Source organism: Perca flavescens, chromosome 20 (genome assembly GCF_004354835.1).
Source record: "Perca flavescens isolate YP-PL-M2 chromosome 20, PFLA_1.0, whole genome shotgun sequence".
Taxonomy (NCBI): Eukaryota; Metazoa; Chordata; class Actinopteri; order Perciformes; family Percidae; genus Perca; species Perca flavescens.
This window is the reverse complement of record NC_041350.1, coordinates 28,557,008-28,577,280: the sequence shown is the minus strand read 5'-3', so window position 1 is coordinate 28,577,280 and position 20,273 is coordinate 28,557,008. Positions and strand designations below refer to the sequence as shown.

Genomic DNA, 20,273 nt, shown 5'->3' with positions numbered 1-20,273 from the left:
ATTGGATGGAAAACCCAGTTTACATGTATGGTGACCAGTTTACTGACCCATACATGAACTCTGCTCTTTCTGTTTTCCCTCTGTTGCTGCAGTCAAGCGTGCTTGGTGTTGGGAACATATTGTCCAAAATCCCTAAAATAATAGACTAAAAGGTTTAGTTAACAGTTAATACATTTATTATATTGTTTTATAATGTTGGACATGTTGAAAACCGAATGTTTGTCTGAATATCTTTAGGGAGTCTGGCCTGTGTGATGGTTGGGGTTTCAATCAGCCTACTGTGGGGAGTAGCAACATGCTAGTTCACTGACACAAGCTCTGCAAATAAACTCAGACATATTTTGGTTACAATGATGGGGTTATCCGTTTGTAAAGTGTCTTTATGTCAGTAACGTTTTGATATTAGCACTTAGCCAGCAAGCAGTACTTTGTGGGCAGTTGTGCTAAAGATTGCTTGCTAACATAACAATCTAGCTGGCAGACACCTCGCAAATAACCTCAGACTTATCAACCCCGATGCAGTTGACGCATAAGCATAAAACAGCCTTAACACTTCCCTGCTGTGGTGTTGGTCTTTGTTTTGCATGATATATGATATTGAACCTTTGGCAAATATCAAACCGTAGATAACCGAAAATAGGCCTTTTTCATAGCAGACATTAGCATGAAAAGCACAGGTGTAATCAATAAAAATGGTTCTGTGCCATATAGGTAACTCATTAATGACATGCTGCTTTTTGGATGCTTTTATATAGACCTTAGTGGTCCCCTAATACTGTATCTGAAGTCTCTTTTATATAGACCTTATTGGTCCCCTAATACTGTATCTGAAGTCTCTTTTATATAGACCTTAGTGGTTCCCTAATACTGTATCTGAAGTCTCTTTTATATAGACCTTAGTGGTTCCCTAATACTGTATCTGAAGTCTCTTTTATATAGACCTTAGTGGTTCCCTAATACTGTATCTGAAGTCTCTTTTATACTGTATAGACCTTAGTGGTCCCTAATACTGTATCTGAAGTCTCTTTTATATAGACCTTAGTGGTCCCCTAATACTGTATCTGAAGTCTCTTTTATATAGACCTTAGTGGTCCCCTAATACTGTATCTGAAGTGTCTTTTATATAGACCTTAGTGGTCCCCTAATACTGTATCTGAAGTCTCTTTTATATAGACCTTAGTGGTCCCCCAATACTGTATCTGAAGTCTCTTTTATATAGACCTTAGTGGTCCCCTAATACTGTATCTGAAGTCTCTTTTATATAGACCTTAGTGGTCCCCTAATACTGTATCTGAAGTCTCTTTTATATAGACCTTAGTGGTCCCCTAATACTGTATCTGAAGTCTCTTTTATATAGACCTTAGTGGTCCCCTAATACTGTATCTGAAGTGTCTTTTATATAGACCTTAGTGGTCCCCTAATACTGTATCTGAAGTGTCTTTTATATAGACCTTAGTGGTCCCCTAATACTGTATCTGAAGTCTCTTTTATATAGGCCTTAGTGGTCCCCTAAATACTGTATCTGAAGTCTCTTTCCCGAAATTCAGCCTTGGTGCAGAATTACAGACACTAGAGCCAGTCCCACAATGAGCTTTGCTTAAGACGTGCCATTTCTGTGTCTGTAGCTTTAAATGCTATTGAGGAGAAGAGAGCGGGGGCAAGGTGGAGGGTGGGGGTGTGGCCTTGTCCATCTGCCACACTGCCATGATGTCTCTCTCTTTCTCCAGATCGGCCCATCTGAGCTTTCATTTTCTCAAAGACAGAGCAGGATACCCAGGGCTCGGTTTACACCTATCACCATTTCTAGCCACTGGGGGACCATAGACAGGCTGGGGGAACTCATTTTAATGTTAAAAAACCTCATAAAGTGAAATTGTCATGCCATGGGACCTTTAAGTTGCATATGTTAGCATGTACAGACATATGCATATTTCTTGTATTGTTAAATGTGTCTAAACTCTGTTTTATAGTGATTTCTACATTCATTTAAGTCCATATTTTATTTCATTTGTGGGATGTATTTATTGTATGTATTTTAATAGTTACACATTTTTATATTAATACTCTGTAATTTCTTTTTTAATTTTAAAAGCCTAACCAGGGACAGGGGTTGCAAATTAGTCATGGCTATAAACCTGTATGCATGGCATCTACTTTGTATTGTTTATGAAGCAATGTTCTATGCATTTGTCATTGTTAAATAAACATTAAATTAAAAAAGCCATGTCAGTGAACTAGCATGCACAATACCAGTACTCAACTAATTTTGTTATAAATTATATTAGTTATCAACTTTTAAACTGACTTGAATGAGAACACCTATAGGCAAACCCGCGTAACTTTTGTGTCTACATACTTTATTTGGGTATCTGCATGCTTTTGGCAATGATGTTTGTACAGTAATGGTGAACAAAAAAAACAAACAAAAAAAGATCTAATATCAGCAGCCAGTCCAGGAGACCTATTGATATGAAAATAATTGGTATTAAATGATTGCTTTACCTGTCTTTGAGCGTTTCAGACCTTTGCCTTTCTGTCCAACGCTGTCGCTCTCGTCTTCCTCTTTATTATAGAAAAAGCCTCCGATGTTCTTCAGAGGAGACGTGACCGGAGAGCCAGCACTCAGACCTGACAGAGAGGAACGGGTTTTTTTGTTTCACTATCTGATCTTGGTCGCGTCAGGAAGAAAATAATTCAATCTTAGTGTTTTATTTCAATTTCATTTCACTTATTTACATTTATATGTGGATGCATGACTTGCAGTGTTTTGTCCTCGCAGTGACCTACAACTAAACCAGCTGAGGAATGCACAGATTAAGTCTTGATGAAATGAAAGCTCAGTTTGGCTCAGCTCCAACTTTTAAAAGCGAAAGTCACTGGAGAGTTTGTTCTTATTTCTGCTGACAGGGATAATGATTTACTGTAACGCATACGACTAAAATGGAAATGTAACCTTGCCGAATGCTGCAGAAATCTTCAAAATGTAAGGACTTGCAAATAAAAACACTTCTCATTTTGCTGAAGCGTTGTGTTAAAAGGGGAAACAAAACCTAAAACACTTTGAAACAGTTATTAAAAAACTGCTCATGGTGCTTTCTAGACACCCTTTTGTTCTTCTTTTTACTGCAAGACTCCAGTCTAGAAAACATGTGCTTTAAAATAAATTGGTCCAATCAGGCAAGATTAAGATAATGATGTGACTCTCTCTGTACTCTGGGTTTACCTCAAGCCATTGCCTCATTTTAAAGTGCAACAAGCCCACATGGACTGAACAAACCAAACATAATGACTTCTTCCACCAATTTGCGCATATTTGCACACGCTAAAAAAAGAACACACAATGGTCGATAGGCCCTCTGCTAACACGGGAGGAAATTATTACATTTGTATGATATATCATGTTTTTATAATGGAAAAACAAGCAGCGGTGCTTCATCGCACATTAAAGGCCACATATTTAATGAGTGAGGTGATTGTTTAAATGTTTGTTTTTCTGGGGAAAACCCTGCATGAACTTCCTGATGAGGTGGATTACAAAATCCTAACCCCTCATCACACTAGATTGCTGTTTATTATTATCCTGTTATTATCTCCTGTTTGTTTGCACAGGTGATGTCAATGGTCCAGATTCCAGTTAAAAAAGAATTGAGTGATGCCTATAACAATTATTTTCTAGATAATCATTTGATCTATATGTATTGCCTGTTATGTAAGAAAACACACTGGAACGGTTATAATCTAAAAGTAAAGTGTCTTCAAATAGCTTGTTTTGTCAGATCCCAATCCCAATCAATTTATTATCACATATGATTAAGAAAAACAGATAATCTTCATAGCTGAGGAGCGGGAACTTGGGGATGTTTGATGTTTTTGGTACTTTATCTCCCCACTGTTTACACCAACTGAAGCAGATCACCTTCATGCAGAACATGAATGTATGACCCAAATAAAATGCAGCGAGACAGGTTTTTTTTAGTGAAGATGAATGTTAACTAGAAAAAACTTGCTTTCTTGCACTTCCTGCTCTATATTCCCACACTGTTGCTCTTTCCACTTGCACATGCAGGATCACCCACACCTAACTGGAAAGAGCTCACGCAAGGTGTTAAAGGAAATGAAGGCAATCACTACTTTAAAGAAAATCACAGTAGAGGAGGCGGGTTGAGGAAAAAAAAAAATAGGTAATTCAGTACAAAAAAACTACGTATCTTACATTAACGTATATTTCCAGTAAGCACTTATCTCCTGCTCAGTAGATAAGAAGGCTGAAACATCCCGGTACTGTGCTTCACAAACAAGCTGCAAACAGCTCGTGGGACATTTTTAGGTCAGATAAGCCGGCACGCACAAAAACCAAATGCTTCTGACCCTGAGAGGACATACGACTGTGCCTGCTTGGGCTGCACAATATATCGTTATTTTCTATCGTCATCGCGATATCAACTGGCGCAATAAACGTATCGCGAAAGACACTCAGAGATTTTGTTTTTGTGTTGGTTGAAAGAAGATATCAGAAGAAACTGCACTTTAAAATGTAACTGTCAGTCTTCTTCAGTGGGGCCTTTTCTATACAATTCAATGTTCGGTTTGTTCTATGAAAGAACGCGGGAAATGATTTCCAAGCGAGTTGTTGTCTTTTTAGCAGAATACTGAAAGCAGCAGAAAGGCAGAACTGAGTAGACGTTAATATCGGTTTATTTATCCCAAGTAACATCGTTATCGCGATATTCACCAACGTTATCGCGTATTTTCCTCAGATCGTGCAGCCCTAGTACCTGCCTGCCTGCGAGAAGATTTCATGACAGCCAAAGACGGTACTCACTGGGAGACGGAGGCGGTTGTGACCCCGACTCGTTGCCGGCGGAGACCTTTGCCCACTTGCCTCCGGACGACAGCGGGCTCTTCTCGGTCGCCCGCCGGATGCTCCTCCTGAACGACTGAAGCACGCCCAGCGTCTCCTTGGTGCCGCCGTTGCCCGCTGCGTTCCCGTTGCTCTTGAGGGACAGTCTGTCCTCCTCGTCTGGGTTTTCAGTAGACTTGTCCATCATTTGTGACTTCTCATGCCGTTAAACGTGACTTCCACCTGTGAGGAAACAGCATCAAATGAAAGCTTACAGTCGGCCTGCACTCAGCATTTGAAGGTGTGTGGTTGGTTATTGTGGTTTTGAGTCAGCTGGGTCAGGGGGGGCGGTTTTGTTTACAGATAACATCCCCGCCTAGTTCACTTCGACACGGAGAGAGAAGGACATGGACTATGTTGTAACAGCAGTTACATGCTGTACTCAAGGACTCTAAGGGCATAAGGGCCACCGTAATAATGTCCCAGAACGCTTTTTTGTCCCCCTCACTTTTATAGTTTCAGGTTGGTTTTCTTTAATGAAATCTCAGTGTCCTCCGACTGTCCATCTAATAGAGGAGTTCATTCAAATGTTGATACATTCATCTTAAAGTCCCCTTCTCTTAAGCAAACTTCAACTTACAGTAAACTTAAAGGGCCAGTTCAGATCTTTTGCAGTGTTGTTGTTGGAGCTTCAAGGGAAGATAAGCAATGTCCTGCTGTGGACGGGACGGGGGCAGCAGCTAAACGCATTTTAGACACTTAAAAACTTCGATATCAGTTTAAGTGGACGCTAGATTTATAATATTTTCAGCGCTTTACCTTGCTGTCAGACAGCCCTTAACGACGGGGAACCGAAGCCGTTATCTCTGCTCTCTTCAAAGCCACCAGACTCCATTTTACCTCACAGAACACAGGAGTTGCTGCTCTACCGCTGCCTCCATCGGTTAGTTAGTTTGTGTTATTGTGTGACTTTGGTGAAACCCAACTAACCCCTTAAAACACAAATACTACAATAATAGGTTTCATTTATTTGAAAGGAAAGCCCACTAACTTTTGTCGTTATTATTATTAGACCAATAACATCCACGTCTTTTTATTTCATTATTATTATTAAATCATTGTTTTTCCACACAGAATCAGATATATTCTGTACTAACTTGTTCTATATCTTCATGAAATTTGATGCACAAACTTTTTGCTACTTTGTTTTTGTTTCAATTTCTAACTACTTACTGTACTTGCCATATTTAACATTTGTACTGTATATCTGTATAAATAAAGGTTTCATTCAGTCGGTCAGTATTTTCCAATTACTGCTGGTATCCAGTCACGTAGATACTTTTCAGTTTTATTTTATTTTGGAGATATCAAGCAAAAACTACAGTATATCTGTGTTGACCATCTCAACAAAAGTGAAAGTAAAAAAGCATCTCTTTACTTTCAGTATCCTCCACCACAGTCATTACAGTGCAGCTACAATTGAAATGAAAGACATTCATTAAAGGAGCACTATGAGTTCGTGCATGGTTTCAGCACAATTTCATTTTCGTCTCAAATCATAGGCATCTCTCCTTGATCCGCTAGCCTATGGAGGATATTTTTAATCATAATTCAAAAAGAGAAAACAACGCAAGATCAAATTAAAAACATTATTATTTTACTACGCTACTAGGAAAAATCATGCCATAATTGTATTTTAGTAAAAGAAAAGGAAACAAAGTTGAAATGTAAAATGATAATTTGAAAATGTAAAGTGCAATGTATAAAGTCAAATTTAAAATCCATCCATCCATCCATCTTCGTCCGCTTATCCGGTGTTGGGTCGCGGGGGGAGCAGCTCCAGCAGGGGACCCCAAACTTCCCTTTCCCGAGCAACATTAACCAGCTCCGACTGGGGATCGGCGTTCCCAGGCCAGGTTGGAGATATAATCCCTCCACCTAGTCCTGGGTCTTCCCCGAGGCCTCCTCCCAGCTGGACGTGCCTGGAACACCTCCCTAGGGAGGCGCCCAGGGGGCATCCTTACCAGATGCCCGAACCACCTCAACTGGCTCCTTTCGACGCAAAGGAGCAGTGGCTCTACTCCGAGCTCCTCACGGATGACTGAGCTTCTCACCCTATCTCTAAGGGAGACGCCAGCCACCCTCCTGAGGAAACCCATTTCGCCGCTTGTACCCTGGATCTCGTTCTTTCGGTCATGACCCAGCCTTCATGACCATAGGTGAGGGTAGGAACGAAAACTGACCGGTAGATCGAGAGCTTTGCCTTCTGGCTCAGCTCTCTTTTCGTCACAACGGTGCGATAGATTGAATGCAATACCGCACCCGCTGCGCCCGATTCTCCGACCAATCTCCCGCTCCATTGTCCCCTCACTCGCGAACAAAACCCCAAGGTACTTGAACTCCTTCACTTGGGGTAAGGACTCATTCCCTACCTGGAGAAGGCATTCCATCGGTTTCCTGCTGAGAACCATGGCCTCCGATTTAGAGGTGCTGATCCTCATCCCAACCGCTTCACACTCGGTTGCGAACCGATCCAGTGAGTGCTGAAGGTCGCAGGCCGATGATGCCATCAGGACCACATCATCTGCAAAGAGCAGCGATGAGATCCCCAGCCCACCAAACTGCAACCCCTCCCCACCCCGACTACGCCTCGATATCCTGTCCATAAATATTACAAACAGGATTGGTGACAAAGCGCAGCCCTGGCGGAGGCCAACCCTCACCTGAAACGAGTCCGACTTACTACCGAGAACCCGGACACAGCTCTCACTTTGGTCATACAGAGATTGGATGGCCCTGAGTAGAGACCCCTCACCCCATACTCCCGCAGCACCTCCCACAGTATCTCCCGGGGACCCGGTCAAACGCCTTCTCCAAATCCACAAAACACATGTAGACCGGTTGGGCATACTCCCAGGCTCCCTCCAGGATCCTTGCGAGAGTGAAGAGCTGGTCCGTTGTTCCACGACCAGGACGGAATCCGCATTGTTCCTCCTCAACCCGAGGTTCGACTATCGGCCGAACCCTCCTTTCCAGCACCTTGGAGTAGACTTTACCAGGGAGGCTGAGAAGTGTGATACCCCTATAATTGGCACACACCCTCTGGTCCCCTTTTAAAAAGAGGAACCACCACCCCAGTCTGCCACTCCTTTGGCACCGCCCCAGACTTCCACGCAATGTTGAAGAGGCGTGTCAACCAGGACAACCCCTCCACACCCAGAGCCTTGAGCATTTCTGGACGGATCTCATCAATCCCCGGGCTTTGCCACTGTGTAGTTGTTTGACTACATCAGTGACTTCCGCCTGGGAAATCGGCGACAATCCCCGTTATCCTCCAGCTCTGCCTCTAACCTAGAGGGCGTATTAGTCGGATTCAGGAGTTCCTCAAAGTGCTCCCTCCACCGCCCTATTACCTCCTCAGTGGAGGTCAACAGTGTCCCATCCTTACTGTACACAGCTTGGATGGTTCCCCCCCCCCTCCTGAGGTGGCGAACAGTTTTCCAGAAACACTTTGGTGCCGACCGAAAGTCCTTCTCCATGTCTTCTCCAAACTTCTCCCACACCCGCTGCTTTGCCTCTTTCACGGCAGAGGCTGCAGCCCTTCGGGCCCTTCGGTACCCTGCAACTGCCTCCGGAGTCCTCCGAGATAACATATCCCGGAAGGACTCCTTCTTCAGTCGGACGGCTTCCCTGACCACTGGTGTCCACCACGGTGTTCGTGGGTTACCGCCCCTTGAGGCACCTAAGATCCTAAGACCACAGCTCCTCGCCGCAGCTTCAGCAATGGAAACTTTGAACATTGTCCACTCGGGTTCAATGCCCCAGCCTCCACAGGGATGCACGAAAAGCTCCGCCCGGAGGTGTGAGTTGAAAGTCTGTCGGACAGGGGCCTCCTCCAGACGTTCCCAATTTACCGCACCACACGTTTGGGCTTACCAGGTCTGTCCAGAGTCTTCCCCCACCCCTGACCCAACTCACCACCAGATGGTGATCGGTTGACAGCTCTGCCCCTCTCTTCACCCGAAAGTGTCCAAAACATACGGCCTCAGATCAGATGAAACGATTATGAAATCGATCATTGACCTTGGCCTAGGGTGCTCTGGTACCAGGTACACTTATGAGCATCCCTATGTTCGAACATGGTGTTCGTTATAGACAATCCATGACTAGCACAGAAGTCCAACAACAAACAACCACTCTGGTTTAGATCAGGGAGGCCGTTCCTCCCAATCACGCCTCCAGGTGTCTCCATCATTGCCCACGTGTGCGTTGAAGTCCCCCAGCAGAACAATGGAGTCCCCACTGGAGCCCCATGCAGGACTCAGTCAAGGTCTCCAAGAAGGCCGAATACTCCGAACTCCTGTTTGGTGCATATGCACAAACAACAGTCAGAGTTTTCCCCCACAACCCGCAGGCGTGGGGAGGCGACCCTCTCGTCCACGGGGGTAAACTCCAACACAGCGGCGCTCAGCCGGGGCTTGTGAGTATCCCCACACCCGCCCGGCGCCTCACACCCTGGGCAACTCCGAGAAGAAAAGAGTCCAACCCCTATCCAGGAGTATGGTTCCAGAACCGAGACTGTGCGTAGAGGTAAGCCCCACCAGATCTAACCGGTAGCGCTCCACCTCCCGCACCAGTTCCGGCTCCTTCCCCACAGAGAGGTGACGTTCCCCGCCCCCAGAGCCAGCGTCTGCCGCCCGGGTCTGGTCCGCCGAGGCCCCTGACCTTCACTGCCACCCATGTGGCATCGCACCCGACCCCAACGGTTCCTCCCACAGGTGGTGGGCCCATGGGCTGGAGAGATGGGAGCCACGTAGCTTGTTCGGGCTGTGCCCGGCCGGGCTCCGTGGCAAACCCGGCCACCAGGCGCTCGCCGACGAGCCCGCCGTCTGGGCCTGGCTCCAGACGGGGGCCCCGGGCTTCCTCCGGGCAGGGTCACTCAATCTCTACCTTGCTTCTTCATTGGGGTTTTTGAACCATTCTTTGTCTGGCCCCTCACCTGAGACCACTTTGCCTTGGGAGACCCTACCAGGAGCACAAAGCTCCAGACAACACAGCCCTCAGGTTCACAGAGACACACAAACCTCTCCACCACGATAAGGTGATGGTTCACGGAGAAGTGATGGTTCACGGAGAAGAAATTTAAAATGCAAAGCTTAAATATAAATGCTTTAACTGAAATCTTTGAAATCTTTAGGCACATCAAGCCAGCCTGGTAGCAAAGCTGCTATAGCCTCTTGTTTCACATTAGACGATAGAAACTGATGATGTAGGCTAAAAACAAACGACATTTCATGCAACAACAGTGACATTTTCATGTAGTTACTGTACTTGGGCCTGTGTACTTTTTTGTTCATTTGATTTCTGATTTTGAAATGATAATTTCATCTGCATTTTAAATCAGACTTTTTACATTGCACTTTACATTTATAAATTATCATTTTACATTTCAACTTTCGTTTTTCAGTTTCCTTTTTCTTTTTTTAAATTCAATTATGGCATGATTTTTCCTAGTAGCTTAGTAAAATAATAATATTTTTAATTTGATCTCAGTTCGTTTTCTAGACAACACAGGGGTCGTAAACGTCAAACAAACACTAGGGGCACAGGCTGTGCACCAAAATACAACAAACCACGTCCCAGCCAATCACCGACAAGATGGTTGGGGGAGGGGGTGGGGGTTAGTGACAGTTAGTCAGTTAGTCATGACAGTTATGGAAACATGGGGGGAGGGGCAAGCTTGCTCTGTTTTGTTGGTATTTACTTGGAACGTCACAGAAGTGACGTCATGCAGGAACTCATAGTGCACCTTTAACTAGCCATTATTTTCACAGTCGATTAATCTGTCAATTCAGTGTTTCCCAAAGCCCAATATGACGTCCTCAAATGTCTTGTTTTGTCCACAAACTCAAAGATATTCAGTTTACTGACATAGACATGTAAATAAACTACAAAATATTCACATTTTAAAAGCTGGAATCAGAGAAGTTACAGTATTTTTGCATTAAAAAATGACTTTAGCCGATTCATCTATTAATCTTTGCATCTTAAGCAAAGACGAAAAAAAGTACAGAAGTATTTTGCACAAAAGTGTCTGTTAAATATCAATTGTAAGCTTTTTGAAAAAATAAAGCAAACAAGGACATCATTAAATAACTTAGTCAGCTGTAGGGGAGACCGGGATATAACATTTTCTGACATTTCGGTCTGTATCTTGGGAATCTTTAAGCCAGTGCATTCAAAATGTGATCCAAACATTTGTCTGCTATTAAATGGTGTAGCTGTTAGCTCTGCAACCCAAACAGAAATAATAATAATAATAATTTTTTTGTGTGTTTGTGTGTATGGGTTAAGAGGCATGCCTCTGTCCCTCTTTTGTTTACAAAACTGAAATTTAAAGAACATAAACAACCAAAATGTTGCTTGGGGAAGGTTGTAACATTTTGTAACACAGACTCTTGTTACAACTAACCCAGACTATGGTCGCCATGACCTAGCGTAACTTACAGCTAACGGCTAAAACATTAGCACCAACAGCGCATGAAAGATATCCATATCCAACACACAAAAAGCCTGATTTAAGTTTGTTAAGTTTAGCTACAAAGCCATCAATGCTATCACAAAAACAAATGAGGTAAAAAAATAAAAAATAAAATACTTTTTTACCTAAAATATGCCTGTCTGTCACAGGGGGCCGATTCTTCACATGTGTATTAAGGACTAAACAGAGCATGCACACGTTTAAAGTGAATCAAGTGATTTGAAACTTGTTCTTGATAGGAGAAATTGGACTCCCTTACTCCTTAGCTAAAATTTAGGAACATTTTACTGTTGATTTAAAGTTATAAACATTAAAAAAGATACAGAGTTCTTAATTTTTTGTAAGATAATTGAAAAGAAAAAAATGGGGATTAACCATTATTAGCCAAGCCATATGATTTTATAGGTATAAATAATACCTATAAATACATTTCTGAGAAATGACTCAATGAACTCTGGAACAGTTCTAGTTTTATGTCATTGTGCAACACACAACAACAGTGTAAATATCTGCAGACATGTCATTATTAAATGGCATGTCACTTTAAACTCTCAGCAGAAGGTCACAACTATATTATTTTATATTATAATAATTGTATTATATTATATAAAACAGGCCTGTGAAGTCATAGTTTTATATTTCCGTGACCAATTAAAACGTGGCCACTGTGCTGATAACAGTGTTTGACACCAAAGAACCTGCTATATAGATGCAGAGCGCCATTGTTTTACTACAACTACAAAACTACAACTGAAGCCAAACTCAAAGATGTGACCAATGCATTCAAACTGTGCACTAAGTGAAAAAGTTACAGGCTCATACTGTATGTTGAGAGAGAGAGAGGGAAAGTAAAGGCGTCTGCTTACCTGCGTAGCTCAGGTAGAAAATACTCTGGCAGCTCTCTTCCGCTCTTTTATGTCCTTCACTCTGAAACTTTATGCTTTCACTTTCTCTACCTTTATGCTAAAGCCAGGTTGGGAATTTACCTGGAGGATCCGGAAAAATGGGGTTGAAAAGATGCTTTAAAAGAAGGGCAGCCAGTTTCAAGAAAAGCAAGCAAATCACATGACAAGAGCTCCCTGCCTCTGGTGTGATTGGGAAAGAACAAAGGATGAGTTAATGATTAAACAAATATCTGCTGAAAAAGGAGTGTCATTCACAGTAGTCTCAGAGTTTAATCTGCTCCCTACAAGTTGTTTTAATGACAGGATTTGTGATCCTAGTAAACATTGTTGTGCTTAAAATACAAAAAAGATTACAGTTCACAGTTTATAGGTACTTCACAATGCGAGGGGGAGGTCAGGTGATGCGAATCCTAGTTTACAGATTAGATTTCTTACCTGGAATGTGGCGTTAAAGCATGTAACCGTGGTGCATTTAAGAACCCCCGTAAATTCCTGTTTCCAGGTCGTGAGTCAAGCAAATTAGGCCTAATAATGACATAGCAGTGGTGAAAGAAGAAGGCTACTCAGATCCATTTCTTAAGTAAAAGTACCAGTACAACAATGTAAAGGTACTCCATTGCAAGTTCAAGTTATTCATTAAAAATTGTTCCTAAGAATCAGAAATCAGAATCAGAAAAGGATTTATTGCCAAGATAGTAATGGTTGGTATGCATACATAAACATTTTAAGAGGAAATAAACAATACATGCAAATGAAACGATAACATAGATATATATCTACAATATAGCTGTTTTAACAATAAGAAATGAAGGCTGGTGCAGGATGTGCAAAAAATGTTTTTTATCAGAAAATGAAGTATCAAAATGACCCATTCTGCAGAATATATGACTATATAATATTAGAAAGTCAGTGGTGGAAAGTAAGTAAATACATTTACTTATTTACCATACAATTTTGAGGTACTTGTATCAGTGTTTAGTTGGGGTCCATTGTCACGTTTCAGATGTAGAATAATCTAATGATATCTGATACGCTGACTCACAGGGGGCATTGTTTATGCAGAATGAGTACTTTAACTTTCCATATTTTAAGTACATGTTGCTGATACATGTCTGACATTTTTAAAAGAGGTTTTAAATGCAGGACTTCTACTTGTAATAGAGAATTATTACATCATTGTAATTTTATGTAAGCAAAGGACCTCAGCACTTCTTCCACCACTGTAGATCATTAATACCGGTGCATTAATATGTTGCTGCTCGAGGTGGAGCGAGTTGTAACAACTTTATTTACAGCTAGCTTAGTCCTAGTTTAGTCCTGTGGCTCCCAACCTAGGGGTCGGGCCCCTCTAAAGGATCACCCGATAATTCTGAGGGGTCGTGAGATGATTAATGGGAAGATGAAGAAAATAGTTCTGATATACTACACAAATCAGTTTTCATTGTTTTGGACACAAATAGATAATGTGTAAATATTGAAGTTTTGAACAGTTATTTAAATTAAACTATCTGAGAAGTTTAGATAGAAATTGACTCTGCTAACAACTCAGATGTCTGAAACATGACATGGGGCCCCAGTTAGACATTTTTATTTTGTAAGGGGCCACAATCCAAGACTGTTTAGAACCACTGGTTTAATATTTAACAATGTGTTGTATGTTATATGCTTTTTTTTCATGTAAAGTCTCTCCTTGTCAGATGAATGTAATGAGTAAAAGATACAATATTTCCATTCATGAAATGTAGTGAAGTAGAAGTATAAAGTAGCAGGAAATGAAAATACTAAAGTAAAGTACAAGTAGCCTACATTCAAATTAATTGAGCAAATGTACTTTCCACCACTGCAATTTACATTTTAGTAACAAGGTTGTAAAGAAGGGGACAGAAACCAAATTAACAAAAAATACAAAATAACAATTTGATGAAATATTCAAAAACAAATTATGGTGGTGCATTCGGGATCTCTTGAGTGGTGAGTGGTCATCGACTGCAGTTGTTCCCAACTCTCCCAATCTAAGTAAAGCAAATCAGATTCTATACTCAGATTGCTCCATTAGCAGGATTTGAGATGGACAAGTATTCCAAAATTCTAAAGAAAAAAAGCTCAAATTAGAATAGTAAACATGTTTTTGTGTAACAGGATTCTTGTCTTTCTTATTCCTTTAAGCACCACTAGATCACAGAGCTACATCAAACGTAAAATAACCCTTCAGTAGTTGATAATGCTTCCCTGCTTTCACTCAGTCATGTCAAGTCAATCAAGTGTGCCAAAGTTGTAATGACACAAAATACAACATGATGACTGTCATGCAGTTTAGCTCCACTGGAGGGTGATATGTGACATATTTATTTCTGGGGATGAGCCAGAAAAAAATTATTGTGCAGTCGTGGAGGAGCCACTGTCCTCATCTTCATTTTTTTTTTATTGATTGCAGGAAATAGAAGTTAAATGAAGTATGTGGAGAGAAACATTGATATTTGTATTCAGCTGCTGTTTAAAACCAGGTCAGACATCTGCTGCAGCTCCATTGCCCAGAAAAGGTCAGCAGTGAACATTTCTGGGCGCAGATGAGTGGCATCGTGACCAATTGCTCCATCTTGTGTGTGTGTGTGTGTGTGTGTGTGTGTGTGTGTGTGTGTGTGTGTGTGTGTGTGTGTGTGTGTGTGTGTATATGTGTGTGTGACATACAGAACATTGAGAGATTTATATATACACAGGAGTGAAACTGTTACTGAGCTGCTGTGTCAGCTACAGATAACACAACACATCCTGTTTTATCTATCCATCCATTCATCCATCCATCCATCCATCATGCCGTATCTTCTTTTCTTCTAAAGTTTTTTAGAACAGGTTCCACCACCACATCATTATCCAAAATGGCATCTGATAAGGTGACTCACTTCGCCACCTAGCGCTAAGCACTTTATGACAAACAAAGTAAAGAATACAGAGATGTGGACTTTGAAGACAGATTGTGGCAGGTGATTTCACAACAGCTTGAAACCGAGATGGTACTGATCGCAAAACAAAGGATGTACGAAGGATTGGACAGTAGTGATTGTGCTCTAATGCCACCATGCTAACAGATTCGCCGTCTTAGCTTTGCCTGTTAGCATGCTATTGCCAATTAACACGAAACACAAAGTACAGCTGAGGCTGATGGGAATGAACCAAAGTACTGGATACATTTGAATGCTTTAGCCTAGAAATATAGACGCCGCCTAGCGGCAGCAAATGTTATTTACAGCCAGGGTCAGTCTTACCAACTCTCCATTGGCTTCTGCTCAGTGCTCTCCAACGGCACTGAAGTCATTCTTAAAAAAGCAAGATGTCACCTTCTTCGTCGCTCTGCCTGGTTGTAGCGCTATCCTATTGCGTGCAGAGGGAATTTGAAAGACAACCGTTTATCCCGCCCTTCGGATTGAGTCCTGCAAATGGTGAGTTCCCAGACCCAACATCTGGATGTGGGTCTGGCTTGTCAGGCTAAGAATGTTTAGCTCATGGTAGCACTAGATGAAAAGTCAACATATAACCAAAGTTACAATTCATCCTGAGGGGAACATGAATGTTTGTAGTAAATTAAATTGCATGCCAATCCATCCTACAGTTGTCAACACGTGTCAACTTGATGGTGGCGCTAGAGGAGAAGTCAGGGGATCATCAAAGTCATTAGGATTTATCCTGTGACAAAATTTCAAGTCACCGTTGAGATATTTTCAATCATCTGTTGTTGCGAATGTCCTTAACAGACTGTAGGACATGCATAGCTGGACCTGCACTCACTAGATTTTACCATCCTGTGCGTCAGTTAAAATCCATTCATCTAGTTATCCTTTCATTTCTATTGTTCTATTATTCTTCATGATAGCTGTGTCAGTAGAATTATTCTCTTTAACCGTCTACTTCCTTCTTTTGGATACAGTATGACTGGTTTTGCCAACATTCCAGGGCTTTCCACCGTGCCGCTTACCTCAGCAGCAGCTCCGCCACACAACGCCTGCTATCGAGCCCAGGCTTTCAGATTTGGGTTGCATAATGAAAAGGAAAACTGTGGCGTGTGAATGGTGTGTGTGCGCGCCCAGCTGTCCATGAGCTTAGACCATGTTGAATGTCCAATTATCCTGCAGTGTTATAAAACCCTTTTTTGTTAAGCTGAGGAAATGAACAGAGATCATCCGATAGTGTCCGTTGTGTTGTCGTATTGTGTGGAGAAGGAGAAGCAAATTAATGTTATCCCCAACCTCAGTCAGATATTTACTTATTTTTTATTTCATTCAGACAGCAATGTAAAAATGTACTCAATTTATTTATTCAATACATTTACCTTTAGTTACCAAACAACCAATTTGGAAATTGCAGATGATTGTAGCTAAATTGTGCATGAAGTATAATTAATCTGCAGTTGTTTGGTGAAAAATGCACACACAGACATGCACACACACACCACTACCACGTCACTGCAGTGCCACCTTGTACCCACAGCCCTGGAGTAAAGAGGAATCATGGTGCTGGTATTTCTCATTTAAACGCACAGACACTGACCAGGGCCGATAATCGGTCATAATTGGTCTGTCCCCACGTTTATATTTTTGTTACCTTTTTACATTTACATTTATATTTTCTTGTACTACTATACGATCACAATATGAGAGAAAAACGTAGTAGTTTGGAATTTCGCACTGCGGTTCGACAGAGAACGGACGTCTGACCAACTTTCCATTGATACTGAGCATCTGTGGTTGTGTTTGTATCCCATTATTTCAGAATAAAGCACTTTGAATGCTCCATCCATGTCAGACATGTGGAGTGTTAGCAGACAGGACAAGATAAAGAAGGTCTAGCAGAACAATAGTAAGGGGAGTGACTGTAGTTCACTAAAAAAGAGAAAAAAATAAATCTCATCCCCTCCTCACAGTGTGCATTTGTTCCTATTTTCGCGTTCCGTCTGCCACAATACATTTGCTCGCTGAATGATAGGAAGAGGTGTAAGTGTCACTTTCCTTTCTTTTCTCCCTCATCTGTATCCCCTATGTCTTCATAGATTGTGTTTAAATTCACACTGGGTATTCTCTGGCTGTCTACCACCAGTGTTTATATTCTTTTTCCCAGAATGCTCTGAGAAAAAATACCCCACCACCTTCTCACCAACTTGTCCAGGGTGAATTTCCATTCTGTTTGGGCTGTCAGTCTGTCCATCAGGGTTTCTGCAGCAGAGCCTGTTTATCCTTTCATTATCTGTCACAGCGACTGAGTCTAGGTTGTTATGCAGCATGCCAGCCAAAATGTCGTCCAGGGTTGAGGGGTTATTTTCGTGGAAACAAAAAATAGGGAGGTGCACCATCACGGAAGGCTTCTATCATGTTGATGCACCGACATTGTTGTTGTCATTCGTTAGAATTCCTCATGGGGGAGACAGAAACTACACACTATATCTTTCACCAACTGATTGCTGAAACCTACATCCTATAGGTCCTTGATTTAGATAGAGCAGTGTTTCTCAAATGGGGGTATGTGTACCCCAAGGGGTACTTTGGAGGACTGCAGGGGGTACGTAAGTTTTTGTCGTTGTATATGAAGTTTGTCACTTTATTAAAGTTGTTGTCGCTTTTTGTCCCTATTTTTGAACTGTTCTTCCTTCCTTCCTTCCTTCCTTCCTTCCTTCCTTCCTTCCTTCTTTCTTCTTTTTGTCACACTTTTTATCGTCTTTTTAAAAAAAAATTCTGCCTTTTTCAAAGTTTTTGTTAATCTTTTTCAAGTTTGTCTTTCTTCTTTCTACGGTGTCGCTTTTTACGAAGTTTTTGTCTCTGTTTTCTAAGTTTTTGATAATATTTTCCACCTATTCTTGCCTTACTTCCTTCTTTCTACCGACTTTTTCCAAATTTTTAAGTTTTTTTTGCCTTTTTTCATTAACATTTAAATGTTTTTCAGTTACATGGCTGTTGTTTGGTAAATCTATCGCTGGTCATGGGGTACTAGGCTTAAAAACACAATTCAAATGGGGTACATTATTGAAAAAAGGTTGAGAACCACTGAGATAGAGGTTGATCTTGCATTGCCAGACCTTCTTCCAGGAAGTCCACACAGCACTCCGGGATGGGAGAAAAACGTGCTCAGGAAGGAACTTGTTTTGGTGGAACACGTGTACGTTCAAAGTAGTTTTAGTCGTGCAACAGAAAACTCAGATTGGACAGATAGTCTAGCTAGCTGTCTGGATTTACCCTGCAGAGATCTGAGGAGCAGTTAACCATAGTCCTCACAAATCCACCGGAGTTTAGAACGCCAACACAAAGAAAAAGGAAGGTAACGGACATCCGGCTGAAAAAAAGGACATCAGGAGGAATTTTCGGCGGCACTGGAACAATCCCGGAAGTGGAATGTTGTGGATATAGACTAGACGGGTAAACAGTGAACACAGACAAAATCTAATTTTTACCTGGTGACCATCAATTTTGTCGACTATGACAACTGTGGCTAGCAGATTTCATCAGCTGAAGTTGGCTAGCTATTTACTGTAAGTTACCTTTATAAATTGATGAAAAACGTTGCCTCCAGTTGACATTTTTAATGCCCACATACATTATATTGTGCTACAAGATTAGAGCTAACGCTAAGAAGTTCCAGGCAAAAAGTGCATTCTTACCAGTTACTGTACGTAGACATATATTGCAGTACAGAGCTAGTTAGTCCTGTTGTATTATAAGTTTGAAAAATGTAAGATCAGACATTATTTCATATCACTTTTGACTGCTTAGCTTATTATTTGGGTTTACACCATTTGCTATCACTTCTTCACTTTTAACGTTTTTAACTATGTTATTCAACTGGAAGTTAATATGAAAGAGTTTGATCTCAGATCATGTTTAAACAACAAAATGTTAAGTGTTGTGTCAAAGTGGGATTTTTGACATTAAAAGCATTTGGGAAGCACTAGCTGTGTCCTGTGTCAAACGATAAAATATGGAAGAAGAAAAAGAAAGTGAAAGTGTCAGCTACACAAGCAAAGTAGACGCTGAGTGACTTTGTTTTTGTCTTTATTTTTCTGGTTGGATTTGCTCCGTGACTCATTCTTTTTTTAAAGTTTTCTCTGCTCAGGGGAGAGCATTTGGGATAAAAGTAGGAAAAGAAGAGGCAAAAGATGAAGACAGACAGATAGAGAAGATGAGCTTCAGAGGAAGGGAGGCTGACAGAGAAAAAGAGAGGGGGAGTAAAAAAAATGAAGGCATGACAAAGAGAGAGAGGAAGGTTTAGTAGAGGAACATGTAGAGGAGATATGGTTATATGGATATTTATGAAAATTGGGTTATAGGAAGAGAGCAAACTTCTTTTTTTTGTGCAAATGTGTTTTTCACACCTGAATCTGACACCATTTTGTTCCAGTTCCCTAATGTCCTATACACAGTGAATATATAATATGGAGTCATGTATAATATAATACAAGTAAAAACTTACCACTGCTTTTGGGAACTAGACAAATGTGTGTAATCAATAAGAACATCAGAAGTCAGGATTTAGTCATACACTGGCAATGCTAAAGAATCAAAAAATGTTGAAGGCGCTTGCAAACAAATAAAAAATCCTTATGCTTTTAAACATTTTCTGCTAGTGGAAGAGCGAGCATTGCATGTTGCATGTGCGTTTTCTTATTTAGGAGAACAGATCACAGGTATGACATAGTCATAGTTCAACTTGTGCTCGACCCAAATAGACTCAATTTGTGAGAGAACATCACCGTTGGCAGCAGCGTGATACGCCAACAATTAAAGGCTGAAACGTGCTTCACCATAACCTGACTCCACCAGATGGATTGCTTCACATTTGCTCGGCATATCCATCTCCGTTGGAGAACTTTTGGGAAGGGACGAAAATCCTGGTTAGCTGGTTAGCACGGAGATGGAAGAAATATGCACTAGTCCAGAACACAAGACCTTCTTCCTGTATTTAATTTCTTGCTCCCGCCCCCAGACACATCCAATTAAATTCAATTAAA

The 20,273-nt window shown here is 41.4% G+C and overlaps 1 protein-coding gene across 1 annotated transcript in view; it reads right to left on the bottom strand.

Annotated features, from left to right (window-relative positions):
- exoc3l4 (exocyst complex component 3-like 4) overlaps window positions 1–5,045 on the bottom strand; it is a 30,696-nt gene extending 25,651 nt beyond the window's left edge. Inside the window, exons 1-2 of the mRNA XM_028565175.1 lie at window positions 4,823–5,045; window positions 2,503–2,628 (exon numbers count right to left, since the gene is read on the bottom strand). Of these exons, the coding sequence (XP_028420976.1) occupies window positions 2,503–2,628; window positions 4,823–5,045 (349 nt within the window). The remainder of the gene's footprint in view (window positions 1–2,502; window positions 2,629–4,822) is intronic.
- Window positions 5,046–20,273: the final 15,228 nt, after the last annotated feature.